Source organism: Pyricularia grisea, chromosome I, assembly GCF_004355905.1.
Source record: "Pyricularia grisea strain NI907 chromosome I, whole genome shotgun sequence".
NCBI lineage: Eukaryota > Fungi > Ascomycota > Sordariomycetes > Magnaporthales > Pyriculariaceae > Pyricularia > Pyricularia grisea.
The window spans coordinates 2,888,628-2,914,617 of NC_044973.1; the positions used below are offsets into that span (position 1 = coordinate 2,888,628).

Sequence of the window (25,990 nt, forward strand, 5' to 3'; positions counted from 1 at the left end):
GGTTTGGTTTTGACCTTGAGGTGCGTCGTATTCGCGCCCAGCCTGAAAAGGCGATGGATGCTTCGTCGGGACAGAATGTTGGCTCTCGCTGACATCCATCCAATTCATTCAACTCAGAAGTGTTGAGCATCATCGATGCTGACACCAAAACTGGGCTGAAATGGGCTGGAGTTCTGTAGCAGACATCAAAAAACGTGCTCCATACCTGGTGCTACTTTCCATTGCTTCAGGGACATCTCCTCTCCCTGGGCCCAAGCGCATTGCATGCAGCAAACCAAACCCCCCCGCATTTGACGCCTCTGCATAGGTACCAACGTTGCAATTTACTAGGACCTAGCTTACCCTACCTACTGCAGGTGAGCAAGGTAAGCAGCTGTGACTCCGTATTCAAACGGCAGCAAGCAAGTCTTTTCTTTCGCAGTAGCCTCTTGGTGAGAATAATTCCCGATTAGGAACCACGTAATTTACCATTCCTATGTAGTTTGGAGCTAGACAGTCTAGGCCAGCCGGGAAACTCGCCGGTGTCGAAGCTGACCATCCATGCCGGCGGGTCAGCACGATTAGAAAAGTCGGACGTTTCTCCTCCAACTTCTTAAACAGATCGGTGATCTTTAAATTTACTGGGGACTGAAAAAAAAAAAAAAAAAAAAAAAAAAAAAAAGGGATCCAATGCACCGCATTCAGATGGTGGCTGTGCCTTGACACATATTGAATTTGGAAATTGCCATCGATTCGTCACAAGGGTCCAGTCACAGGCAGCAGAGGTGACATCCAAGACCCCTCCCCGTCCATTGCGGAACAACGATTGGCGACAGGGTCTGTCTTTCAAGACAAAACACAAATAACCCAAGTCACATCCATTCCTCAGAAATTCCCCAGAGAACCCCGAACTTTTAAAAAGAAGGGAAGAAGGGACACCACCGTCCCATCCCGCCAGGGAGAGCTTCGCGTGCCCATTACGCCGTCACTGCTTCCTTATAGGGCGTCAATCTGCTTGCCACTTGGGTGGTATCGAATAACGAACGGCAAAGCATGATAGGATCGTGGGAAAACTGAGGGTAAAGTTGCACAGGCAAAAATCACTTTACGCAGTGAAACAAAACAATCAACATCATCAACCTTTTGACGCAAGCAAACAGTCAACCCAAAACCAAAACCCAAAATCTGGCAACCTTCATGTCGTCTATTTTACATCAAAGTTAACGCCCCAAGTACGTGCAGCTAAGTCAAGAGTCAGATCCCCGCCCACTTTATTTCACTTTGCCATACAAAGCAATCGAGACGTCGGCGGCAAAGGTTGACCCTTGCACACGCTTCCTCTATGCGAGATCGCTGCATCGGCTACTTGCTATCAGTCGGCTTTTCGCATTTATTTGCTATTTTGCGTCTATATATCGCATGGAACCAGGGAGAGACTTGCAGTAATGGCTATGTTGTGTTTGTGCTAACTGCAAACATTACGTCTTTTTGTTTTAAAAACAGGCTTCAAGTCCACCTCCAGACATAACAAACAAAAGTCAAGTCACAAGTTTCAACTCGAAGTTCCTCTTCTGGTTTCTGGTCCAGTACCACAAACGCTGCAGCTAGCCAGCCATTTGCGCGCAGGACGACGTGACTTCTTTTTGCAGACCAGACCTGATCTACAAAGAACTCCCTCGATCGCCCATTCTTCATGCGCACATCATTCAGAAAATCGTGACTCTCCCGGAGCAGATCCCAGAGTCAATCGGACCGGCAACATCATCACCCTGTCGGTGGCCTTTGTTTCTGCTTCCAGATTGACAAGCCGTTAGATCAAGGGCCATCAGCCGTATTTCCAGTCGCCTCTCGGCTACGAATTCGACTACTGGCTACTCTCGGCAACCGGTGGCCATGTGGGACAGGTTCAAGGGCGCCGTGCCTCAAAAGCTCGGCGGTCGATCCCAACAGCAGCAAAAACAACGCCCGCAACTCGACAAGAATGCATATGCTGCCGCAAATGGCTACAGCTACTCGGTCCAGGGAGGAGCGCCGCCGCCTCGCCCACCACGAGAATTCGAGCAGCCGTTACACTTTTAGTGAGTCGATTCGTTTCATAAACATGTCGTCTTGGTGTCATTTGAGTTTTATTTCTCGGCCGTCTCTTGTCGCTCGCTTTTGCATCCATCTGGGAAATCATCTCTCGTTTCCTTCCGCCCTACTGCCTGTCAGCAACTTCAGACCAAGGAAGCACCACAGAGGCGTGTTCGGTTATTGATGCAGCCATGCTTTTTTACTTGCTGAACGCCGGCCGCGTTCCGCCGACAAAGGCCGCCAGTTTGCCTTTGTTGTAACTGGACAAGACATCGAAAGCACCAGTCAGGCATCAGAAACAAGCCGAAATAGGTCATACACTTATTTTGAGCCCCGTAATTTCGAAATACCCCTGACGCCGCTTGTTGTCACCTTAAAACTTAGCTATTTCTAGGTGGCAGGCGGCGGGGCTGCCCTCTAGCCGACGTTGGTCCATGTCCTTGTTCAGGAGCTCCATCTACCCCCTCTAATCCCAGTTGCGTCTGGCACTTTCGTTGCGGTGCTTTGATTCTAAAACTCAAAATCCGTACTTTCATTTCATGACTACACTCATGACGTACCTGCAAATAACAAGAGACAAAAAAAAAAAAAAAAAAAAGAATCCATCAACTAACCTGAGCACCTCGACAACTCACAGCGACAACACTGAATCCGTCATAGAACAAGTGCCCAGCCAAGGCCAACATCGCAACTACGCATATCGAAACTCGGGCGGCTCTAACCGTCGTCCCGCGTCATCTATATACTCACAACCGAGTCCTATCCACACCAGCTTCGCCCCAGCATCGACCGCGCCGCCAAGGAGAAGTTACACTTTTAACGACGGAGACGAAATCTCTCCTCCTTCGTCACCAGAGGAGATTACTCCAAGGTATGGGTAAGTGAGATCAAATCAATCATCCCATCTTGTGGTTGCATGCAAGTGATTGCTTGCCCGGCAATGCAGAAATGACCCGCGATTCAGGGTATGACAGGAGCTTTATGAATGCAAGGCACACTCCCGACAACCGTCCGCTGCATGGATTTTTGGGACGAAAAAAAAGGCACATATAACGAACCTATACATGCCCGGTGCAGTGTTCGGTGAAATGGCCTTATCTGTACAGATTTATTATGCCACTCACTAAGCAGACCGGTCTCCATTGTGCCCTGTCACACTATTCGGTTCGATTTATTCTAGTGCATACATGAGGCTAAAATGAAACTTGTTCCTAGGGCCGTCCCTGTACCTGACATAAGCCCAATCGACGAAGACGACGAAGTATACAACAGCAAAATGTCTCAGCAACCAAGTTTTGCTCAGTCCATGAGAGGGAATATATCCTCATTACGTCGCGAGCGTCGCCAAAAGATGGACGCTGCCAATTCACAACTCCGCGAGTCGAAATCTCGTGACAAAATGCGATTGCCTCAACCCAAATCGACCGAGCCATCAAAACGCGGCTACCACGGCGGCGAAGTTAGATGGGATCCCGCTACCGGAGAACTGACTTCCAGCGAGAAGGGAAGACCAAGCCAGGTAAAACCGGCCGAGTATGCAAAAGAATTTGGCGACAGCCCGCCGCGAGCGACTGCTTCGGCCGCTCCAGCCATCAGCACATCCACCCCCTTTGGTGAGCGGGTGAGAAGGATCGCGCCACCAGGTTTCGCCACGGGTGGTGCTGAGAAGACACTGCGTTCTCCCGCTGCCCAAACACCGCCGAGGCGAACTCCGTCTCCCATGTCTTCGCCTACGGCGTTCGACCCCGCCGCGAGAGCATTTGCAGCGGCAGATCGCCCCGAGTGGAAAGGTGGTAGTGGACGTTCAGCAATCGTGAAGCCTGTGCACGACACGCCAGACGTGGCCCCGCTGAAGGTCCCCCGAAAGAACGCCAAAAGGAGTTTGGCGAGTCCTGGTGCCACATCTTCGCCCGTTGCGGCTGAGCCGAGTAACGTCATGGCCAGCCCCCCTGCTAGTCCAGCTGCCCCTGAAACGCTACAATCCCCGCGCGAAACTACACGTCAAATTGAACCCTCGTCGCACCCTCCTCCGCCAGAAGAACAGGAGCATGAAGAGTTGAACATCTCCTCAGCGAATTATCCAAGTCCTCCCCAGTCGGATGGTGAACCCAAAGCACCCGAAGATACGGCAGCCACATCGCCGAACCCAATGTATCCTCTCAGTCCAGACTCGACAACTCCGACATCGGCGGTTCGAAGAAAACCTACGCCGTCACAGCTGTCGCTGCATCAGCAGCCAAACAGCCATAGCTCGAGATATTCCCAGAGCGACCCCTTCAACTACTCAACATACCCCGCCACAAATATAACCCCCAACGGAAAGTCGAGTACATTCAAGGCGGGCACGCCTGACGAGTGGGCTTATCTGTCGCCCAAGTCTCCAGAAACCGCCTACAACGCGGTAGGGGCACCGCAAACTCCGGGTGACGACTATGGACAGAATGACAGTCCGTCGAGGGACGGTGGTGTCATGGGCCGCACGAGGCCCAAGCTCCGCGACGGTGGCAGCGGAAGCACAACTCCTTCGAGCGATGAAGAGCCCATCAAGATCAGCCTCGGCGGTGGCCAGTGGGCGAACCGAGAGCGCAAGCCCCTGGGGATGGCTGCAGTGAGCCCCAAGTCACCAAGCGGTCATGATGGCGGCCATGTGCGACGGAACTCGATGGCAGGGTCTATCCACAAGACCCTGCCCCCGGCACCTCCCGAGACGACGGCCAAGGACCGCGTCGATCAACTCAACGCCCAGCTCCGAGGCCTCGCGAACCGGCGCCTCAACCTGACGCGATGCATCAAGCAGATGACAGAGCTCATGCCGACGGACAACATAATGGCGTCGGCCGATGTTTTGCACAAGCGCGAGGTCGAAAGGAAAAAGGTCGAGGCCCTTAAGATGGAACTCGCCGAGGTGCAGCGCGAGGAGTACGATTTGGGCATCAAGCTTCACCGTGCTTACAAGCGCATCGACAGGACCGGCGAGTATGAGCCTACGACCCTGTGGGTGAGACGGGTGACTGGATACTAGAATGCTTTGATGGGCGTTATTTTCGAGCCAGCTGTTTGAAGCTTTTGGGCGTTGGGATAGACTATGTTTGATTGGAGACGATGAGCAACCCAGTTACGTTCCCCTTTTTATTTTTTTCCGGACTGGATTTTCTAAAGTTATTCTCTGATTTAGCGGTTTTTTTTTTCTTAATCTTATTTCCACCATTGGGCATATTGGTACAATATGCACTTATCATTGGGGATTGTCAATGTGTAACTATTTTGGTATTTCTTCTGCTTGAAGCCTAGAAGACAGATATATTCCCCCCACACAATATTCAGACCAAGACTAGATTGTACCATGGTAATTTTGGCCTTATTGCCACGATCTTGAGATGATACCGAAATACACGCCACCCGGATTCTGATCCCGGGGTAAACCAACCATGGAGCTTTTTCTTGGTTATCATGGGGTTTGCTGTCCAAACGTCTGGCACACTGTGGATACAAATGAGGCATGAGCACCGGTCGAAGGAGTTTTTTGATTCGTGGGCCAAGGCGATGGTACATCGATCCAACCCCGGGCTGAAAGCCCACGATGTAGATTGGCCAAACTAGTTGATGCCATGCAGCCATTGTTGCACAAAAACGTTTTTACGCCCGATCTCTGGCTTCCATTTTTTTGTTTTGCCTCTTTTTTTTTTTTTTTTTTTTTCTAATTGACGTAACACCGGCAACTTGCATGCTACTAGACTAAGACCAGACTAGACCTTGATCTAGACTCACGATCCCAGAACTAGAAGACAATTAAGGCAGGTAGATCTTGACTAGAATCTAGAACTAGTTTCGTGATGTTACGCAAAGAAAAAAACGGTCGCCGGCCCCACAGAAAGAAAGCGAGAGAGAAAAACAAAAGGACGACGATATGATTATGCACGACATACATGCCCCAGCGTAGATGGTAGCACAAAACAAGGCAATTGAAAGTACATTGTACGCACGTTGCCTCGCTTGCTCCTTGCAGCAGCAAAAGACAAGGCGATAAACTCTTGGCTTTTCTTTTTTCGAAATCTGAAAATTGCCCAACGCAGGCAAAAGTTCACCCCCACAAAGGTTGCAACGAGGGTTGCAAGCGGGAATTTCGCTATAGGCGACGGGTAGAAAAAAAAAAAAAAAAAAAAAAAAAAAAAAAAAAAAAAAAAAAAAAAACAAGACACGAACGATGAGAGGGGGGGATCTTGCATGCACTATTTCTCTGGGCAACCGGGGGCGCATCGAGAGAGAGAGAAGAAGAAGAAAAAAAGAACACAGACCATTTTTGCTCGCCAAGCTCGCATACGACCCTGTTTCCTCCGCGTCCCCAAGGGGGCGGCGCCGCCTGAATCTTTTAGCTCGTGAAGCTTTTGTTTCTGGGGTGTTTTCTCCTATAATATTTCTGTCTTGTTTTCTTTTTTAGTTTTTTTTTATCTGTTTCTTATTCACTCTTGGTCTTTGCTTCTTGATTGTAATCCCTCCTCACGATAAAAACAAAAAATCAAAAATCAAAAATCAAAAAGAAGGGACCACAAACTCGATCGCCGCGTTTCAGGCTAAATCTCACTTATACTAACTATCCCGATCATGTCCGTCAGGTGGAGCCAGATCGTAACGCAAGGGATAACAAATTCCGATGCAGCTCTTTTTTTTTTTTTTGTGGAATTGTTTTTTTCTTCTTTTCTTTCAATATGGAGGATAGGAGCAGATTAGGAACTTAAGATCAAGGAATTATTACTTGTTTTTTTTTCTTGGTTTTGAGATTGTTGGGTCAATCGACCGATTTGCTTGCTGTACAAGATAAGCGAGAACCCCTCCCTGATGCGCCTTTCCCAATGCCCCGATGTGCTTTTTGTCGTCATATGTCTGTGATTCTTTTGCTTCTTCAGATCTGCTTTTTTTCTTCTTCTTTTTCTTTTAGTTTAGGTTAACTTTGCTTGGCATACACCCCCCCTCCTCTACTTCATACTCGGAATCACGGAAAGTCGATCCCGCTACCACACACACACACACACATACACATACACACGCGCGCACACCACCCACTTTCTCCCGCACTCCCTCCTTTTTTTTCAGCCAGCCACTCTGTCGACCCACATCATGAACCCTTGGTCGCCGCAAAGGGCATCCAGCGCGACCTTGGGCAAGCTCACAAACAGCTCGTGTTCGGTCGAACCTTCGGCCGCCGGTAGGATGATGGCGTTGCGGTAGTCGCACCTGCCGCCCACCAGCGCCTTGCGGATGCTCTCTGGCTTGCGAGGCCCGCCGATCCCGGGTATGTCAAAGACGGCGTCGCCCCCAAACGGTCGCCACGTGTTGACCTGGAGATCGTGCCATAGCCGCGGGTCATCCTCGAGCCCGAGCGTGCGGTAATCCGTCAGGGCATTGTACAGCCGCGTGCGGGCGTGGACGTAACTTCCATCTACCGCAGATATGCTGCGCCGTATGGCGGCCGAAAGGTCGCTCAGGTCGCCGAGTTCGCGGTTGCGAGCCGCGTCCAGGAGCTTTTGAGACGGTATCGTGGTCAGGCACTTTGTTGTGGCGTTGCCAAAGTACTCGTCAACCTTGATGTGCGTTTCATCTGGTGGTGTGATGTAGCCATTAATGGCTGCGTTTTGTACGCCACTCGTGCGGGCGTTTGTTTGCGAAGCCGATGATGCCTCCTCAACCGACTTCATGCGCTTGATCCAGTTCACCGGGTTCATGAGAGTTGCGTTGCCCGCCGCACTGACGCCGTCATCTTGACTTTCCGTTTCATGCCGGGCGAGCGCGATATGAGCCCACGCCAGTGCGGAAATGCACACATAAATGGATGGCATCTGGCCGATGATCTCACCGGCGCGATTCCGAGGCCTCAGCTTTTCCCTGAGCTTCAAAAGCGTGTCCTCCGTAAAGACAAATACTTTGGCATCCGTCGGAACCTTTGACATATCGAAACCGCCTTCCCTCAACACGGGCTGCGTCGGACCAACCATCTTGTTAGCCACATAGTGATACTCGGGACAGTCTCTAGCCAGAGCACCGACTCCTCTCCCCGAGGTGTCTTGTGCCTTGCTCTCCACTATATCAGGTAGAGACAGGGTCCAGCCGGGTGGATGCTTGACTGTAACATCTCTCGTCGCCGCCCCCAGGCAGTCGAGAAGAACTCTCACGCACTCGCCATCCCCAAAGGCGTGGTGGAGGTGTGACAGCAACAGGAGTCCCCCCTTGATGAAGAAGGTCCGGATGATGAGTACGGGGACGCCTTTTCGCTTCGGGGCACCGCCGGCGCCTGTGGGGTTCTTTGGTTGGGCACCAGGGTCTGCTGGGTTTGCGTTGATGCCCAATGCAAAACGACTGTGTGTAAATGCAGCGGGTGGGAATCCTCGCTTCCGTAACTCATCATAATCGTAATCAAAGGTGGCCGAGATGTCTTCAAAGGTGGCGTAGATGCCATCGCCGGGCTGGTCACCGGGACCGACTGACACGGCCTTTGCCTGGTGCTTGTGCCACACAAGCCAACCAGGCTGACCTGGAGAAGTGGATAGCTGCAGGTTCCCCGCAAACTCGGGTCTTGTTTCAGCCAACCGGTGCAATGATCGGAGAAGGTGTGTCCGGGCTGTTTCTTGCGCAGTCGACTGATCGCTGGCTTGAAAAGGGAAGCACATCGAATACGACACGAAGTCACGAGGAGCAGTCTGGCTCCAAAGTGGAAGTATGGTCGGCATGTCCGTATCAAGCGGCCAGCCGTCCCTGGTAGAACGAGGTTGAAGGTTTTCCGTTCGACAAGATGGCGGCGTAACTGGGTGTGATGCTTGTACCTTGCAGCTAGAAGCGACAACCTTTGCAGTACTTGGGGGATAGAACATAATCGGATGTTGACCTGTCGTGGTCATCGTTGTTGAGCTTCCCATCGTGTGTGTTGGTAGAAACTCAGTGGCTACCTCAGCAGCTGACATGAATCTTAACCTCAGGGTAATAATAAAGGTGCCAGTTCAAGTGAGCGAGGGAGCAACGATTAAGGATTTAATAGCTATTATTCTAGTCCGATCCAGGGTGGCAGGTACGTATCTACCTGATGGCAGTGGAAATAAAGGTGCTATGTCAGAAAAGGGCATTATAGACGTCGAAGATGGTAGAGTGGGGGGCGCTCCAGGTAAGAAGAGTCTGTGAGATCTGGGGTTTATACGTTTGGTAGGTTCGAGCTTGCGGTGTAGAGATCGCTTAGCGGCGAGTTCCTGGTTGTAAGAAAAAAAAAAAATACCCCGTACATCTGCTGGCAGTCGGGAGATCGAGACAGGATCATGGATGGGCCCAACTGGGCTGCGATGTTGCTTTTTTTTCTTTCTCCTTTTCTTTGTTCACTCCTTTCTTTTTTTGGCTTTTATCATTATCCCGTGGTGTGCAGCGCAACAAAACTATATGCAGGGAGGGCCAAGGAGGCCTAAGGGGCCCAAATGTGGATGTACCGCCAACGGGTGGGGAGAATCTAGCCGGTAAAGACGCCACACGCATGCGGGAGGATGAGATAGGAAGTTGTCATGAGGTGGGCGGGCTAGGCTTGCAGGCTAAGGACAGGCTGTTGCAACACAACAGGAAAGCCTTGTCTCCGCCAGATCGAACGTGAGCATAGGCCAAGCCTGTAAGCAAGAAGAAAGAGGATAGCAGAGGAAAAGAGGACAAAAAAATATGAATAAAAAAGAAATCAAATCAACACAGCCGGATCCGTGCTCTCGCTTGACGCTTCGGCACACCCCCAATATTATTTCTCCACAAGCACCCAAGAGTAGTCCTTTGGGATATCACAAAAGAAAAAAAAGAAAGAGAAAAAAAAAACACCCCCATACAAAAAGCACCAATATTCGTTTGATCTGGGACACGAGTTGAACGTGGAGCAATGTATAGTAGCAGCTACTCCTTACCCATGGCTTTACCGCTCCGACTTGCTCAAGATTGTTGGTTCGCGGCAAGCTTCCCGGTGCCCCCGTGGTGGCGTAGAGGGGTGTGACATGTTGCACCGGAAGTGGGTTCAGGATGTGTGATATGCATTGTGGTAGTGGATCATCGTTTCTTGATGGCGTGGATTGGGCCCCTGGATTACCTGCCCTGGCGTTTGCTTACACATTTTTATTTCCCTGGCAAAGCCCGGTGATTGAATAGGTCAAGTGCAGTTATGTTGCCTTCGGAATCACTATGCCGGGAATATACGTGTTCCGATTGCTGATCCGTCCGTATATTTGTTGGTAAAGTGTAGCCGTAAGGTATGTTGCTTCTGATTCTGCTCATTCGATTCCCTTGCGTAGGGTACTGCCTCCTCCGATGCAGCGCCCAGACTTGATCTAGGTTTAGTGTTATCGAGGTCCCTGCAAGTGCACTCTTGTGAATTCACTGAAGTGCCTTCTCCAGAGAATGCACAAGCAACGTCGCTACCGGAAGCGCGCAACTTGTTACCCGAGGTCGTGGTGGGTGGGGTGACTGACCTTCTGGGGAAACAAAAAAAGACGAATCCACCCCAGCTTGTTCGAAAAGCTGGAATGTGATAAATTACCTACTTGGGGCAGCGGATCGATCCGTCACCAGGCGGAAAAAAAGACGTGCGATTTTTTGATCTATTACACCAAAAGCTCCGTCGATGGTGGAGTATGTATTGTGCGCGCGTAATCGACAACGTCCGTGGTACTTGGGTGCATAAAGCATGCAGTCTTGGTCATCACTTCAAGGCCTCCTCCTATCGGTCTTTTAATCGACACGCCGCTTACCGTAACTGGTGACGAAAAAGGGTGGTCATATTACAGTATGTTTCCCCTATAATGAGGCTGCTATATGGCTGACCAGCTGTTATCCTATGTCATATGCTTGGTAATGGATGTTCGGCATGATTGGTAGGTTGCAGGTGATTTCACCTGACGCTGGTGTTGTTGGCCCGGTCTTACTACTCAACATCCTAGTAGTCGTTCTCGGGCTTTGCATTGGTGCGAACCGTTCAAGCCATGCCGCCCAGTGCGCCATAGCTGAGAATAGATATCAAGCTCGCTACAGTCGCATAGGTAGGCGGGACCCTGCTCGGTGCCTGACCAGGCAAGGACCGTCAAGCCCTACCACACATAAAGACATGTCAGTCAAGAGAAGGTCCCAGCAACCCTTAGCCTTTACCCCTGCAAGCCCTGACAGGCTATGCAGGACGGCAAGATGCCACAACACATGACGAGGCAAGCCGATATTGGATTTTTCCCACATTCTTCGTGACGATGTGAGTGGCTGAAGGGTTGTAAGACATACCCGACCTTGCCGATTACCGTACTCGACAAAAGCAGCGGTGTGCAAGGTTGAGCCTCTCATTGACCTTATGGCTCCAAGCCTTGTCAAGCCCTATAGATTTTTTTTTTTTTTTGACCAGATTGTCCTGCATACCCGAAATATAGTTAATATGAGACAGGGAGTTCCAGATGTTTGCATCTGACTGGTTAGAAATCGCGTCGGTTTCTCTGCCATGCATGAGATGAGGCTACATCACGCGTATCCAATAGAATAGCCGCTTTATAAAAGGCCATATTAGGGGTAAAACGTGGTGACCAACCAAATGGTCGTCCACGTTGAAACCGATAGAGGAGGTACAGGAAGGTCTCGGGGTTTCGGGGACGAAGAAATCAACGATTGAGACGACTTACGACCTTGTCCCGCATACTTGGATCCAATTTGCAGGAAGAGTTCCGAGATTTGCCTAGAGCAAGCGTCACAACTTGCCAAGCAGAAAATTGTTGACAGCCACAGGGTAAGTCCCAATAAGACGTTTAGCAGTTCACGCAAGCTCCGACGCCTCTCAAATGGCCAGCTCATTATGATCCACCGTTGGCTGCAGCACCCTGTTTCTCATCGGCCGGGTCCGATTCGAAGAAGAAACGTCGAGGGGTGAACATAGTAGGTACTGGCGAGAGCTTTGTGTTCGCGTCAAGTCACTAAATCGGGCTAAGCGTTGATATGCTCCATGCAAGCCCTGGTCCATCGATCAATAATGGCGCCCTGTAAATCTGGCGAAGCTGGGAAGGTCTTGGTTTCCATTCCGCCATACATGGGCTCCCTCAATTTCGGAAATATACCGTACAGGTTGAGAGACGCTGCCGACACTTATCAGCCAAGGGCTTTAGCCAAGATATTTAAAGCAGGTGCTGGGACGGCCAAGCTGAATGGTGCAAGGTGAGTGGTCAAAAGTCACTCGTGAGAGCTGCGATGCGTGACAAAACAGATATACCACAAAGATCGGACGGAGATCGGATTGAGATCGCAAACAGATCGGACTGAGATCGTACAGGAATACCACAGAGATCGAACGGTAAAGCCGCTTGGCGACAGATCGTATCATACGTGGGCAGTTAACGATCCGAACAGATTTAGGGTTTAGTGTAGATCGATGAGATTTATTGCCCTTGATGCTCGGCACTGGCCAGGCTGTGACGAATCTGCTGTCGAGTTTTCTTGGCCACATCTCGTTTCCTGTCAACGTTGCGGTGTGATGAGGGTTTTTGCGCAGCTAAGGCGGGATTGGTCGATGTGCTGGGCAGTCATGGCGTTGCGATGGAGTTCAGCCCATCTGAGATCCGGATAGACATCCTTCTGTCGATACTGGGCGGCGCGTTTTGGATAACTAACGATGGCTGGCTGTTGATTTTATTTATTTCAATATCTGGTGTGGAAATAAATTCTCCCAAAATGCCTGGAGAAAGTGATGGGTGATGGGTGGGTATGAGCACTGAGATTCCACGAGATTTTGAGTGTGGTAAAGACAAATGACTTACCCTCACTGGCCAATGGGGATGCTGAACGTGGATCGATGCCCCGCATTTCGATTCTGTCGGTTGCGGTATTTGCCTGCTATCAAACAATGAATTTCACGCGACGCTGCTGCTTTGTTTAGAGAGAGCTCTATGGCGTAGAGCAGAGAGAAGTTTTATTCCAGACAGAGAATTTTCTTCTCACCTAAGTATCGCCACTTTCGACCATGGAAATAGCAACGAGGCGGCATTTCTTCAAACATGGAGGGCAGGATGTACGTTGTCCTAATACAAAGATCCAAACTTATTGCCTACATCTCTAACACGACAAATAGCCTTCGATAGGCTTGGATTCTGCGGAAATCCAAAACTGCCACTGGTGCCAGTTGCGGTCCTTTGCCAATCATGAAAAATACCCCATTTCCATTATCAACGACACCGACGATGGAGCCTCGCTACCTGCCGATTTCCGTTTCATTTCGGAAAGAATTCTCGGAAAGGGCGTGTCGCGTGCCGAGGCTAGTTTCCTCAGCGGTTGCGAATGTACCTCAAATGAGCATTGCATGTACGGTGGTTGCGAGTGCCTTTCGGATCTTCCTGATTCTGGACTCGAAAGCGACGAAGATGCAGATTTTCGCAGGAGAAGCAATAACCACAACGGCATTAAGAAATTCGCATATTATTCGAGTGGCGAAAAGGCCGGCTTGTTAAGGAAAAGCTACCTCAATACGCGAACAGCTATCTACGAATGCCATGAACAGTGCAACTGTGGACCAGACTGCCCGAACCGCGTGGTCGAAAGGGGCCGCACCTTGCCTCTTCAGATTTTTCGCACCAATGACGGAAGGGGATGGGGTAAGTTTGAGCTCAAAATTACTGCAACTCTTATTTGTATTTGCAAACACAAGTTTAACCGCAACTACGCAACAGGTGTCAAAGCCACAGTCGATATTAAATGCGGTCAGTTCGTGGATACCTATATTGGCGAAGTGATCACCGACAGCGAGGCTGTGGAGCGACGTAAAGCCAGTCGTAAAAAGGCCACCCGCAAAAAGGACTTGTATCTCTTCGACCTGGACAAATTCTGGGAAGTAATACAGGACGACAAAAACAGGCTGGTCATTGACGGAGAGTACCGAAGCGGCCCTTCCCGCTTTTTCAACCATAGCTGCGACCCAAACATGCGTATCTTTGCGCGTGTTGGCGCTCATGCCGAACTCAACCTGCACGACCTTGCATTTTTCGCTATCCGAGATATAGCAAACGGCGACGAACTTACATTTGATTATGTCGATGGTCAGGTCTTGCAAGATGGTGAACCCAGGGACGGTGATTATACCAAATGCTTGTGTAAAAGCACTAACTGCAGAGGCTTTCTCTGGAGCTAATGGGGGAATTGCTCACACAGACTTCTTTTCTTTCCCGACCCGGGCATGTGCGAAGGCTGCATATGTTGATTTCAATGTAATAATATAGCCTAATTAATGCCCGTTCAAGTTAACCTGCAAACTTTAGTCTTGGACTTTTAAAGGACCCCAATCCAATTTTTACGATAAAATAGGCGCCCGGCAGTTGTACTGGTGAGAAAAGGATTGGACGAAGCAAGATAAGATTGTCCAAATTGGTTCCTATAAAACATGGAGCTCACTTTTTTTTGTATTCAGCCGCGCTATGCATATCTAGTCTCTGCCTTGCCTGGCGAATGGTTCGGATACCTGCGTTCTGACATTCCAAAGGACAATGCCTGAGTAAGAGACGAAGATAAGAAATTACCAGTGTTGATCAACAGAAGTAGCAAGACTACCGGTCTTTGGGCTGTAGTAAGCTTCGCCTTATGTTGATGACTAGGCTAGGTATTTAGACAGGTGCTCACTGCTCACGTGGTAATTCACATTACACCACCATACTGCCATGTGGGTGTGACGTAGGACTTGGTTGCTGAACCCAAATGGCCGCTGATTAAGTTCTCAAGCTAGATGATTTAGTCTGTTAATTTATGCTTTGGTTTTCTTTTTGCAGAGCTGGATAAACCATCAATCAAGCCCCTTTATGCGAGTAAATCGAAGTGGCAGGTGATTGGAGAATAACACCGTATCCCGTCGTCTGTTCCTGCTCGAATCGAGGTAGTACCTTGTTTTTTTTTTTTTTTTTTTTTTTTTTTTTTTTCACTCCCGTACGATGTACTGCTGGACTGCACCCATGTCAACTCACTGCTTGCTTTGTTCAGGTTGTCCAACCATCCCACGGTTAATTGTGGGGATATTTTAGTGTACGTAAGGTACTTTACCTTACGGTACAGTAGGAATTGTACTACATGCCTATTACACAGGTAAGTTAGGTACCTACCTATCTAATACAGTAGAGCAAAGCATCCATGTCGTGGTAGTGACGACGATTTTACGTACCCTAAGGGCCGGCTTTGCAGGAAACGCCAAACAATGACTCGTTTTCACACTTATCATTGGCCATGTGCCCTAAAGGCAGCTCATACATACTTCAATAACCACCGCTTCGATTCTGGGGCTTACTACCATGCGTAAGGTAAGCTCTGTCAATGGTGAATTTATCGGCTTTTTTTTTCGCCCTCAGCTGAGATAGTATTGTTGTGCATCTCCACGGCGCAAAGTCCTTTCCAAAGAAAAAGAGAGCGGGCAGCTAGCTCTCAGCTTAACCCCTCATTACTGAGCAAGGCGCTCTTCTCCCTCCATTCTTGGGCTGGCGCCATTCGACCTGAAATTGTCTAGACCCCCAACCCCACTTCTCCTCTCCCTGAACTACCTAACTTTCTACTTTGGGGTATTATCCCCACTAACTCGTATCGACGGCCCCCAGCCCCATTTAATTTACAGGGGAGAACATTACTCACCACCCTAACCTCCTCTATACCACCAACCACCACCGTCCTGTCGCCAGTCTTATCGAGCCCATCGAGCGAGGCGCGCCTTTCTCTCGACACTGTGGGCACGGCAGCCAGGAAAATCAAGGACGGAAACGATTTGCGATTCCTGGTTTCCACCAGTGAAATGGTCACTCTTTCCTTGTCAGTTCAGAAAGGATAGCCGAGAGACGAACGAATAAAATAAAAAATATGGTATGTACTTTGCCCTAGGTACCTTTATACCGATGGAGCTGTCCTTGAATTGCGCCGAGCCCGATCCCGAGGAGACAGAGATGGCGATAGCTTATCCCCCCATCACAACCAATCCATGGTTCACGTCTAATTCTTTCGTGTTTGATCTAGGGCTGCTGCGGTTCCCGGCCCACAGGGCAAAACTCGCCCTACCCCGGGGATGCTGCGTCGGCGTCGGCGCGTGCAATCAACACCGTCGCAACCCGTCCCGCTGCGAGTTCGACGCTCTCTGGGGATGCCGAAGCGGCAGCATCGCCCACATCTACGCGCTCGCCTCAGCAGAGACACCGTCATCGCCAGCCGCTCGATCAGCACATCAACAAGCCGCTGCGCCGGCACCGGTGGGCATCGCGGACTCGCGTGTGGACGCTAGAGGACCTGGCAGCCGAGAGGAAGGACTTTTTCGATACTCGGGTGACGGGACGCGTCGAGGTCTGGCAGGCCATCAAGACTGCGCTCGAGGTTCTATGGGACTCCGACCCCAACCGTCCCCCGGGGACGACGGCGCCGACTCAGGAGCAGCAGGAAGAGGCGTTGCTCACGGCGCAGAGCATCATGATGGCTGCTGACATCACACTCCCCACGGGCAACCTCGCACAGGGGGTCTACGACCAGCTCGGCAACTATTATCCCCTGCCCGAGCACGTCGTCTGCAATCCGGTCAATGTCATCAATGCCTCCGACCTCCCACCTTCAGAGGACGGGGACGAGATTGATGACGACGAGGGTGATATGGGAAGCATAGGGGACACGAAACAGCCCTATGTCGCCAGCTCGGCCGAGGACGACGAGACTGACAGGGCGGCTCAGCGCCGTAAAGAAAAGGGGAAAGAGGTCGAAGTCGAGGAGGAGACCATCACCGTTCGCTGTCGACTTAGCGAAAATGCACGCGATGTACTGGTCACAGTTCCCAAGAAGAGTCCAGTACGGATTCTAGCCCGGCGAATAGTCGAGGAAGCCAAGGTACTGATGCATTCTCCCCCCCTAAGATTCCTGTTACGTGACCTGTTATGTACTGACCAGCTGGAATTCAGCTTCCGGATGACACGAGCGTACGGATCGCATACTTGGGAAAGATTCTTCGCGACACGACACCTCTTACCCTGCAAGGTTGGCAGGAGGGACATGTACTCAACGCCATGTGCTTCATCAAATCACGTTAGGAGCGTGAAGTGTTACCTGACGCAAATACGGATACTCGGGTCCGTGAAGTGTTACCCGACGGCAACGTGGATGCTTGGATCCGCAATGTGAACCGCCCATTTGGGCACGAAAGATCCTCGACGTCACCAATATCACCTGAGCCGGTATCTCTTCCCGCAGAACCCATCCAGCCACGCTTCAGAAGTCGTGGTAATATCGCTAGGTTCCTGGCCAACATTGCCACGTTGTCTACTCCTACGATACTCTCTCACGACACAGGCATCGGAACGCGCGAATCGAATGATCAGTCACTGGGAATTCCGACGTTCTATCTGGAATCAATGCCACCGCTACCCTTATCTGGATCCATCTTACCTGGTACAGAACGACCAGTCACTGGCAGCTCATTGCAGAGGAGCAGCACGATAAGTGGCACCGAAACCCTCAGAAGTGGTTCACCTCCGGCACTTCAGGCATCGAATGATAAGTAGAGACTTGGTCTGAATGAAGTCCTGGACTCTCGAAACAACCTGAAACCTCCCTGGGCATTCACCTGAAAGTGCTGTGGCCTCAAATACCCAGATCTGCTTTACCCTCGTTTGGTTCACTTGCCCAAAGCCGATTTGTTCTCACTTTTGTCACTTGCTTCCATTATCACCTGTTATTTTGCTTCTTTTCCTTCCTTCATGATACCCCTCTTAGCATTTCTGATCTATTCCACGCATCATGGCTCATTGTCCTGCCGTTCAAACTGTTTTCTCCTTTTCGAGGAACGTCTGAGAGCAATTTTTCTTGTGGCTTGCATCATTTTTCCTGATATCGAGTGTAAATCCTTTCAGTCGTGCACATGTGGAAATACTCGGAGGCTTGCGCTATATCAAGACATGTTCAAGTTGCATAGCCGACAGTGGGTAGTTTTACATACAGCATAATGTTAATAATGATGCTGACTCTGCAACACGCGGCTCAAACATGATACAGACAGTGCGATATACAGATGTGTTGACAAGCTTTCTTGAGAATTCATGCAGTCTAATTTGACCCAGAATGATCTGGATATGTCTCTCCGAGTTTTTTTCAGCCTGATTTGTAGCACCGCGCCATTCACCAAGAGGGTCACATACTGGGACCCGGACCAAACCGCTTCACGTACAATTAGAGTTGGTTTCGATTCTAATGATCACGCCGACGAGACCAAGTCCATTTTCTATTCTGCCTCTGTGTTTTATTTTTCTTTGTTTGGGGTTTCTCCCAGTTCTACCCCGGTATCGGCCGTTTCTCTGGGGGACAAGTTTGGCATCTCGTATGAGGCGCACTCCTTGTCCGTCCCGAGCCTGGCCGCATCAATCGGGAGCAGTACAGCCTCGATCGGCTCAAATTGATCTGGGATACTGCTCAACCTGTGCCGAGAAGTGGGGCTGCTATCGCCGCCGCCACGGCCGCCGCCGCCGCCGAGAAGCGTTCGGTCCTGGCTACCTGCGCCGCCTGGGGTGCTGCTGCTGGAGCCCCGGCCCCCGGTCTCGAGGTTGGAGCTCGAGTCTTTGAACTTGCCTCTCAGCCTGGCGATCCTTGACGTGGCCCGGCGCCAGCCGCCGATGAGCACCGTGTCCAGTACTGGCAGTGACGCGACGACCACGCCCATGGACAGGTCGAGCACGGTCCACTGCAGGATCGTGGTGTAGGCCATGAAGACGTCGTCGTCGTCGCCCATGGCGCCGAGCAGCAGCTGTATCAGACCGCCCAGGACGGACGTGGCGCCGACCACCCAGATGACGAACAGCCGGATCTTCTTGGCCGTGTCCATCTGCACCTTCCACAGAATGACGACGGGCGTCATGAGCAGCATCATGCTCTGGGCGACGTGGATCGAGTGCAGGATCTTGAACCTCGTGGTCCACCACTCGCAGCGGGCCGCCGTTTCGAGCCGCCCGGCAAACTTCAAGTCCCAGCCGGCGCGCGGCGGGTCGCACAGCAAGATGTTGGCCAGGAGGCACGCCACGAGGTGGCCGACGACGGTGACGAGGAAGACGTCTGTGGCCATGCGCCATCCCCGAGAGGCGTGGTTGGCAAGGCGGCGCACAAAGAGCGCGATCGAGATCTTGACGAGGGCCACGTCGGCATAATACAGCTTGGTGCAGGTGTCCAGGTAGTAGTAGAAGTTGTAGAGGTCCTCGTACGTATTGTCCCAAGAGTGCCGCCCGGCGCCGCCCTTGACGACCCCCAGGATCTGCAACACAGGATAGGCTATGGCGAGCGCCTGTAGCCGTTTTTTTTTTTTTTTTTTTTAACTTTTGTCAGCTCATTATTCACTGGTCTGTTGAGCAAACTATTTGGAGTGTCTGGTTGTCTGGACGTACCGCGGCAGGAATTATGACATAGTCGTCTAACCCAAAAACGGTATTCTTTCCTAGTATCCTGGCGAGTAACCTCGCCGTAGTTATGCCAATCATAATCAGCATGACCACAGTCATGCCGGCGATTATGCCCGCGCGTTTGTCGTTGTAAACATATCCAGGGGGCGCATGGTGCCACACTATGGATATGTCGATGGTCTCGGGGATCATATACGTGCGGAAATATCCCCTAATAATGTAAAAGTCGGCCTGAGTATTGGGCGTCTGGCCACAAAACGCTGATGGGCCCTCAGCCGGCAGCTGCTCCCAGATCGAAAAGTTATTCATTTTTTTTTTTTTTGTTTCTGTTTTCCTGCTCTGCCTCTTTTTTGGATCCTCGCTCTGTCTGTTTGAACGAGAGGGAGTACGCTCAATAGCAGTTGCCAAATGTATGGCAGCGAAAGTCAAACGCCAGACGACCTTGATCGGGCATCTCTTGTGAGGCTTTTGGTGTTGAGTAGCGTTTGACTGTGCAAGAAGCGACGACACTCGGGGTCTAGCGAGTGAAGATGCCAACATAACGAGGTCGCTTGTGATGGCTGAGCCCAAAGGGCCTTGTTCCGAAATCCCTTAGCCATCCTTTTTCTGACAAGCTTTCGTCTCATTGAGCGACATGTGTCCGTTATAGGAGGCGAGTCAATATACGAAGTAGGGTGCTGGAGAGGCGGGGAACTTGGGAATAAAGCGGCCGCGCAAGGTTGAAGCTATAGCCATACGTCCAAACCGTAAACTTCAGACGTTTCTGAAATTCCTTTTTCTGGAATTTCTGGTGGCGACGAACTAGCTTATCTAGCTTTGAATCTAGGGTAGATAGAAGGAGCTGGAGAAGCTCGTCTAGGCAGACATTGGACGTTGTGATTGTGAGGAGCTGTTGTGGATGCAGTTGATAGGTTTTGGCAGGACATGGCTGTCATTCACGGAGAGATTTCTGTCCATTTAAAACCTACGAAGTCCCCGACAAAAAGTATCGTGAATAACCGGGCACCATACTTGACAGACCGTTCTTGATAAAAATAAAACTAAATCTCCACATCTGTAAGCCGTAGCTATTAGTAGAAACGATATCAAAGCTGAGCTTCTCTTTTAATTCATCCCCAATAAGCTTTCAGACATGGAGGGTAAGTAACGATGGCACCTCGAGACCGCCCGTGTGGTACCTATGGTTCCCTTCACTTGGTTTCTGGGTCGCAAAAAGGGATTCCAAGTGGACAGGAAGACATTTGTAGCACTATCATCTGATCTTTTTGAAATATCACGACTTCTGTCGATTCCACAATCAGGAGCGTATTGATAGATCGTATTTCCATACCACTGACCCTCACCTAAGGTACCTTGCGGAAAGCACTTGAACATAAGACGAGAGCCAGGTCCAGGGTGTGATACATCTCCAAAGGTGATGACTAAGGATATCTGCTTTGTTATTTGTTAGCTACTTGTATACCAACCTACCTCCTAATGTATGAGGTGCCGAGTGGCGCCATGGAGTGAGTGGTTAGTGGTTTGTCCAAGGAACGAAATATCAACGAATAAACAGATTGACGTTGGGGTAAATCGTTACTTGACCCCACTTAGTGACGTTCTGCAGCACCATTTACAAGCTACCCCACACTAAATTTTCTCTCTCTTCAGACCTTCCTCGGCGCAAGCTTCTTTGCCGGCGCGATAAAAAATACCCCGCTGAGCAGAGCCATAACTAAAGCATCTACCACCGGCAGCTCTTCGCTTTTCACAACGCGCTACAGTCAAAGCAACGTTAACAACCCAGTAAAACTCTCACAGCCATGGCGCAGAACCCATACCTCCTCGCGGCCGACAACAAGCCCGAGCTTCTCCCGCTCCTGCGTGAGAACCCCTCCATGGCATCGCAGCAGGATGAGCACGGCTACAGTCTGATCCACGCCGCCGCCTCCTACAACCACCTCGACCTCCTGCGCACGCTGGTCCGCGAGTTCTCCGTGCCCGTCGACCTGCGCGACGAGGACGGCGAGACGGCTCTCTTCGTTGTCGAGACCGTTGAGGCGGCGCGCGTGCTGGTCGAGGAGCTGGGGCTGGATGAGAAGATCAAGGGGAGCGAAGGGTTGACCGCGCGTGAAAAGATCGAGGCCGAGGAAGAGTTTCCCGAGGTCGCCGAGTGGTTGAAGGCCAGGGAGGGCAATGCAGGTGGCGTCAATGGCCACTCGAACGGTGTCAATGGCGATTCCGCGGCTGGTCTCCCGCCTGTGCCGCAAGGCTTGTCCGTCACGATGGGCACAATGAATGATCCCGCGGAGGATGGACCGGGACCGAACCCTGAAATCAAGCGTCTAATCGACGAGTTTGCCGCAAGGGATGACCACGACACTCCCGAGGCTCAGGCTGAGCTTCGCCAGCTGATAATGCAGGTGATATCCGGGGAGGAGCTTTCGGGAGATCGCAACGTCCGGGCGAGGCAAGACTGAGGAAGCCCAAAGATCTCAAATTTGATTTAATAATCCTTACTGGATCGGCCTCTCTATGACATTTATTTTGGAGCTGGTGGGATACCCCACTTCGCGTTACAGTATCCGATCTGGGGAAGATTACCCCTGAGAGCAAGGGAAACGACAAAGCCCCGAACGGACCTAAGGCTCATTCATGGCCTTTGATCTCCCACTGAAGATACTCTCCCGGCGTATTAGGTGGGCGCATTATTGTCAAGTCCGTGCTATCTGCCGCCAAACCCTTCGACATGGCAAAGCTGTTGATACTCAGGGAAAACCATGACTTGGAAGGCAAGGCAACAAGAAGCTCCATGAACAAGCTCCGAGCCCAATCAGCGGTTAGAAGGCCACGCCAAGTGATCTTGCAGACGCTGCCAGGGGAGGGTTCCTGGTCTTGGGGACCTTCGGGAAGAGTGTATTGGCTGATGTACGGGTCAACTTTATCGCCAACCAAGACTCTTGGGCTTCCTAGACGAACGAGTGAGAGCCATTCGTACGTCTCGGTGGCGAACCTCTCAGCTTCGTCTCTGTCATCTTTGATAACAGAATTTGACTCTGGTTTCAACGCTGGGATGAGAACTGGGAAGTCATGGGTGATGCCTGGGGTAGAGGTGTATGCTGTCGGGAAGTGGGCTAGTAATGGGTCAGGCTCGGGCGCTGTAATTGCAAGTTAGTGCGAAAGAATTATAATTTGCAACGTACGTCTTTGCGGGGGAGTTAACTTACTTTTGCCAAGATTGCAAAATAGCCAGGTGACTGGGAAACTTAGGGCATTCTTGGTGGCATAGATCAACCGGTCGAATCCCTTCTTGCCAGGAAAGCTGGCCGGGGCTCGAAGATCATATTCCACGACTGAGCAAAAAGACTAGCACTTAATATTCTGATTGTGGCGTAGAGAAAAGACAGGTGCCTCGTTGTGACTTACTCCATCGTGGTCTCAAACCCCTATCGCCTTTGACGCCATGCGTGGTACCAACCATTCCGGCACGTTCGTACGTCTCTCGGTCCAGATACATGGTGAGTTTGCCTTTCAAATGAAATTGAGAGGAACGTCAGATTCCGAAAAAAAAGCCCAAACTCACTTTCGAGGAGCACATACCATCCTTTATAGTGAAGACATTGTCTTGCCCTGGTCTCCCTTCAGAAAGCATGATGATGTCGCCTGAGAAAGGTGCTAAGTGTTAGCCATTCACAGTTACTTTTTACTGATAATGCAACCTGGGTCATCTTCCACATACCTATCTTGAGATACTCCTGAAAGAAATCTTTCTCTAAAACTTGCCCAAGGGTCATGGTGACCCTTTTGTATTGGGGCGGCATGTGGCTGTTGAGCACTTTTTGCTGAAATATACTGAATATTTCTTGTGGGAGAATCAAATCGACCTGATTTGGGTTGTCAGTATGCATTCGATTATTCATGGTAAAATGCTCAAACTAAGCTGACCTGGTGAATGAAATCTCGTGATGCTAACGCTGTCCACGGCTTGCCTTTCGAGGGTGGCTGCTTCGGATCAACGTGAACCATGGTGCCATATGTGAAGTAACATTTTGGCGTTTGGTAGATTGACTTTTGGTCTCTTAAGGGAAGCATTGTGCTTTGGTCAAGGGTTGCTGGACCGATTATTTGGTATTGTAAATTGATTGCACATGGGATTTTGGAGAGTGTCAATGTCAAGTCAAGTCAACCTAATGGAAATAGGAAATAGCAAGAAAATTGCCGTTGATCATGGAATTCGTCAAAGTGAACGGGTCCCATTGATTGCTTTGTTCCTGCCAAATAATCAATGTAAATCACGTGAGTCTGCTTGTAAAAACAGCAGTCGCATTTCTCACTCAATTCTGTCTTGCCTACAACCAACCATGACTCAAGTGAAATAATATTGTTCCTTTTGCTAGTGAAAGCCATAGACCAAGGCAACTTTCAACTTTTCAAAAGCGAAATTTGTTCATGGTCATTTCCAGACTTACAACATACCACTGTTGCATCGTTTTCGCAGGATGAGAAATATTTAAAGCGAGCGGCATGAAATCGCATATCAGACACAACATACCACCATTTTGATTATCTGAGCTGCCTGCCCTATTCTGCCCCTGCACATGGATTTCCTCATCCGCTTTGGCGGGGTCCATGAGACCTTTCGCCTGGTTGAGATCCAAGCCCTGGCCATCGTCGAGAAGGTCAAGATGGAAGTGGTTTTCTACAATGAAGATGTATGTTTAGCAAGCAGACAATGAATATTTTAAACAACAATCATTTTTGGTTTTCGATCTCTTCCCTTTTTTTTTTTAAAATTTTTTTTTTAATAGCAATTCCTACCCCCCAAAACAAAAGACAACAACCACCAATATGACCGCAGTACCATACTCACACCTCAACACCCCCAGCTCTAGTCCCCCTTCTGCATCGTAAAGCTAGACTCCCCAGCCGCGGCGGCCGCTCTGATATGCCGATCGATCCTCAGCCAGAGCATCCACGAGCTCTGGGCGGTGGGCGACGACTACGCCTCCCTGCACGCCGACACCAAGACGCGGTCCGCGCACCTGTGGCCCGCCCACGAGACGGCTTCGTGGCGGTTCGACGTCGACTCGTACCGCGGCGCCCGCACCCAGGAGGCCATAGTCTCCATCATCAACTCCTTTGCGTACCTGCCTCTGCGGGGCCCCATCCGCATGCGCGGCGCCGACACGGAACTGACCGTCATGGAGCACTGGGCCGACGGCGCCGTTCCGCTTGGTCTGGAGCACCCGGAGAGGCTGTACCTGGCGCGCAAGGTGGCGTCCAGCCCGCGCAACGACCTCGTCCGCAAGTACGACCTCAAGAAGCGCAGGTACATCAGCACCACCAGCATGGACAGCGAGCTCGCCCTCGTCACGGCCAACATCGCTCTCGCCGCCCCGGGGAGGCTGTTCTACGACCCCTTTGTCGGCACGGGGAGCTTCCCCGTCGCCGCGGCGCAGTGGGGCGCCCTGGCTTGGGGTAGCGACATTGACGGCCGCGCAGTCAGGGGGGACGAGGGCGGCGTGGGCGGCAAGACGCTCAGGGGCAACTTTGAGCAGTATGGTCTGCTGCACGGCCTCGCCGATAGCTTCACGGCCGACTTGACCAACTCGCCAGTCGTGAGATGTCAGTTGGGTTCAGGGGGCGGCGGGAGGAGGTGGCTCGATGGCATCATATGCGACCCGCCCTATGGTGTTCGTGAGGGTCTGCGGGTGCTGGGTGTCCGGGATGCTGAGAAGCAGGCACATGTAGTCAAGGCCGGCATGAACATGTACAGGTGAGCTTGTTTTTTTTTTCTTTTCTTTTCCTAATCATTCTCGCTAGCCCCCATTGGTTGGTTTGTTAGCTGGCTAGTCATATACGTACATGTAGCTATTTGGCTCTACTGTCCCAGCGTCGCTAACACCTCCTGCCCAGAGATCCCGACTTCATCCCTCCAAAGAGACCATACAGTTTCCTCGCCATGCTGGACGACCTGCTCACCTTTGCCGCTGAGACGCTCGTCGATGGCGGCCGTCTCGCCTTTTGGATACCTACCGCCAACGACGAGTCTCTGGAGCTGGCGGTCCCTACACATCCGTGCATGCGTACGGTCGCAGTCTGCGTACAGGTCTTTAACAAATGTAAGAACAACTCGTATTTTTTTCAATCCTTCCAAAAAGCGGAGGTTTTAGGGTGTCTTTGCTAATGGTGTACCAACAAAAAAAAAAAAAAACACTTTTGTGGATGCAGGGTCTCGACGTCTGATCACCTACGAGAGGATACCAGACAACCAGGTCGATGCAGAGGCGCTAGCTCTGGCGCTGGCGAATCGTGACGCTAGAGATGGTGAACAGGGCACTACGGCTGACGAACTGAATCCGTTCAGGAGAGGATATTTCACAAAGTTCAAGACGGATGACAAATAAATCCAAAGTTGCCATGGAGTTTGAACCTGTGCATCCAATTCATCACTCACCCGTGCAACAAGTAGACCAAAGACATCTAGCTCGGTGAATAACCACTTCTTGGGTTCACGATTGTCCCGATTTTACAAACTTTTTTTTTTTTTT

General features: G+C 50.8%; 11 protein-coding genes across 11 annotated transcripts; 8 read left to right on the top strand and 3 right to left on the bottom strand.

Annotated features, from left to right (window-relative positions):
• The first annotated feature begins 839 nt into the window (after positions 1-839).
• On the top strand, positions 840-5,399 carry PgNI_05916 (uncharacterized protein). Its single transcript, XM_031125945.1, has 5 exons — positions 840-1,058; positions 1,140-1,211; positions 1,483-2,057; positions 2,690-2,929; positions 3,268-5,399. Exons 3-5 carry the CDS (start codon positions 1,873-1,875, stop codon positions 5,072-5,074), a joined length of 2,232 nt encoding a protein of 743 aa, XP_030982227.1. The 5' UTR covers positions 840-1,058; positions 1,140-1,211; positions 1,483-1,872; the 3' UTR covers positions 5,075-5,399.
• A 1,740-nt stretch (positions 5,400-7,139) lies between these two features.
• On the bottom strand, positions 7,140-8,774 carry PgNI_05917 (uncharacterized protein; the record flags this gene model as incomplete). The annotated part of the gene is made up of 1 exon (XM_031125946.1): positions 7,140-8,774. One exon carries the CDS (start codon positions 8,772-8,774, stop codon positions 7,140-7,142), a length of 1,635 nt encoding a protein of 544 aa, XP_030981993.1.
• Positions 8,775-10,869: 2,095 nt separating this feature from the next.
• Positions 10,870-11,251, top strand: PgNI_05918 (uncharacterized protein; the record flags this gene model as incomplete). Its single annotated transcript, XM_031125947.1, has 2 exons — positions 10,870-10,928; positions 11,086-11,251. The coding sequence occupies 2 exons, from the start codon at positions 10,870-10,872 to the stop codon at positions 11,249-11,251; spliced, it is 225 nt and encodes a 74-aa protein (XP_030982924.1).
• A 375-nt stretch (positions 11,252-11,626) lies between these two features.
• On the top strand, positions 11,627-11,959 carry PgNI_05919 (uncharacterized protein; the record flags this gene model as incomplete). Its single annotated transcript, XM_031125948.1, has 2 exons — positions 11,627-11,667; positions 11,749-11,959. The coding sequence occupies 2 exons, from the start codon at positions 11,627-11,629 to the stop codon at positions 11,957-11,959; spliced, it is 252 nt and encodes an 83-aa protein (XP_030982925.1).
• Positions 11,960-12,058: 99 nt separating this feature from the next.
• PgNI_05920 (uncharacterized protein) lies at positions 12,059-12,345 on the top strand (the record flags this gene model as incomplete). The annotated part of the gene is made up of 2 exons (XM_031125949.1): positions 12,059-12,240; positions 12,303-12,345. 2 exons carry the CDS (start codon positions 12,059-12,061, stop codon positions 12,343-12,345), a joined length of 225 nt encoding a protein of 74 aa, XP_030982198.1.
• Positions 12,346-12,739: 394 nt separating this feature from the next.
• On the top strand, positions 12,740-14,346 carry PgNI_05921 (uncharacterized protein). The gene is made up of 3 exons (XM_031125950.1): positions 12,740-13,090; positions 13,151-13,670; positions 13,746-14,346. The coding sequence occupies exons 1-3, from the start codon at positions 13,043-13,045 to the stop codon at positions 14,201-14,203; spliced, it is 1,026 nt and encodes a 341-aa protein (XP_030982197.1). The 5' UTR covers positions 12,740-13,042; the 3' UTR covers positions 14,204-14,346.
• A 1,075-nt stretch (positions 14,347-15,421) lies between these two features.
• PgNI_05922 (uncharacterized protein) lies at positions 15,422-18,045 on the top strand. Its single transcript, XM_031125951.1, has 3 exons — positions 15,422-15,906; positions 16,057-16,908; positions 16,980-18,045. The coding sequence occupies exons 1-3, from the start codon at positions 15,904-15,906 to the stop codon at positions 17,106-17,108; spliced, it is 984 nt and encodes a 327-aa protein (XP_030982196.1). The 5' UTR covers positions 15,422-15,903; the 3' UTR covers positions 17,109-18,045.
• A 268-nt stretch (positions 18,046-18,313) lies between these two features.
• On the bottom strand, positions 18,314-19,769 carry PgNI_05923 (uncharacterized protein; the record flags this gene model as incomplete). Its single annotated transcript, XM_031125952.1, has 2 exons — positions 18,314-19,345; positions 19,446-19,769. The coding sequence occupies 2 exons, from the start codon at positions 19,767-19,769 to the stop codon at positions 18,314-18,316; spliced, it is 1,356 nt and encodes a 451-aa protein (XP_030982195.1).
• A 1,160-nt stretch (positions 19,770-20,929) lies between these two features.
• On the bottom strand, positions 20,930-23,636 carry PgNI_05924 (uncharacterized protein). Its single transcript, XM_031125953.1, has 6 exons — positions 23,385-23,636; positions 23,179-23,323; positions 23,040-23,102; positions 22,866-22,967; positions 22,667-22,792; positions 20,930-22,597 (listed from the first exon to the last, which is right to left on the bottom strand). Exons 1-6 carry the CDS (start codon positions 23,529-23,531, stop codon positions 22,089-22,091), a joined length of 1,092 nt encoding a protein of 363 aa, XP_030982194.1. The 5' UTR covers positions 23,532-23,636; the 3' UTR covers positions 20,930-22,088.
• PgNI_05925 (uncharacterized protein) lies at positions 21,263-21,919 on the top strand (the record flags this gene model as incomplete). The annotated part of the gene is made up of 1 exon (XM_031125954.1): positions 21,263-21,919. One exon carries the CDS (start codon positions 21,263-21,265, stop codon positions 21,917-21,919), a length of 657 nt encoding a protein of 218 aa, XP_030982193.1.
• A 179-nt stretch (positions 23,637-23,815) lies between the features above and the next one.
• Positions 23,816-25,846, top strand: PgNI_05926 (uncharacterized protein; the record flags this gene model as incomplete). The annotated part of the gene is made up of 4 exons (XM_031125955.1): positions 23,816-24,151; positions 24,332-25,215; positions 25,356-25,561; positions 25,671-25,846. The coding sequence occupies exons 1-4, from the start codon at positions 24,038-24,040 to the stop codon at positions 25,844-25,846; spliced, it is 1,380 nt and encodes a 459-aa protein (XP_030982192.1). The 5' UTR covers positions 23,816-24,037.
• Positions 25,847-25,990: the final 144 nt, after the last annotated feature.

Bases quoted from the DNA above. Each gene is read 5' to 3' on its own strand.
- PgNI_05916 (XM_031125945.1), top strand. From the start codon at position 1,873: ATGTGGGACAGGTTCAAGGGCGCCGTGCCTCAAAAGCTCGGCGGTCGA. The intron at 2,058-2,689 runs GTGAGTCGATTC...GACAACTCACAG, and splicing joins GAGCAGCCGTTACACTTTTA to CGACAACACTGAATCCGTCA. The intron at 2,930-3,267 runs GTAAGTGAGATC...ACTTGTTCCTAG, and splicing joins GAGATTACTCCAAGGTATGG to GGCCGTCCCTGTACCTGACA.
- PgNI_05921 (XM_031125950.1), top strand. From the start codon at position 13,043: ATGGAAATAGCAACGAGGCGGCATTTCTTCAAACATGGAGGGCAGGAT. The intron at 13,091-13,150 runs GTACGTTGTCCT...CACGACAAATAG, and splicing joins TCAAACATGGAGGGCAGGAT to CCTTCGATAGGCTTGGATTC. The intron at 13,671-13,745 runs GTAAGTTTGAGC...ACTACGCAACAG, and splicing joins CAATGACGGAAGGGGATGGG to GTGTCAAAGCCACAGTCGAT.
- PgNI_05922 (XM_031125951.1), top strand. The intron at 16,909-16,979 runs GTACTGATGCAT...GCTGGAATTCAG, and splicing joins GAATAGTCGAGGAAGCCAAG to CTTCCGGATGACACGAGCGT.
- PgNI_05924 (XM_031125953.1), bottom strand. From the start codon at position 23,531: ATGCTTCCCTTAAGAGACCAAAAGTCAATCTACCAAACGCCAAAATGT. The intron at 23,103-23,178 runs GTATGTGGAAGA...CACCTTTCTCAG, and splicing joins TCAGGAGTATCTCAAGATAG to GCGACATCATCATGCTTTCT. The intron at 22,793-22,865 runs GTAAGTCACAAC...CTTTTTGCTCAG, and splicing joins GGGTTTGAGACCACGATGGA to TCGTGGAATATGATCTTCGA.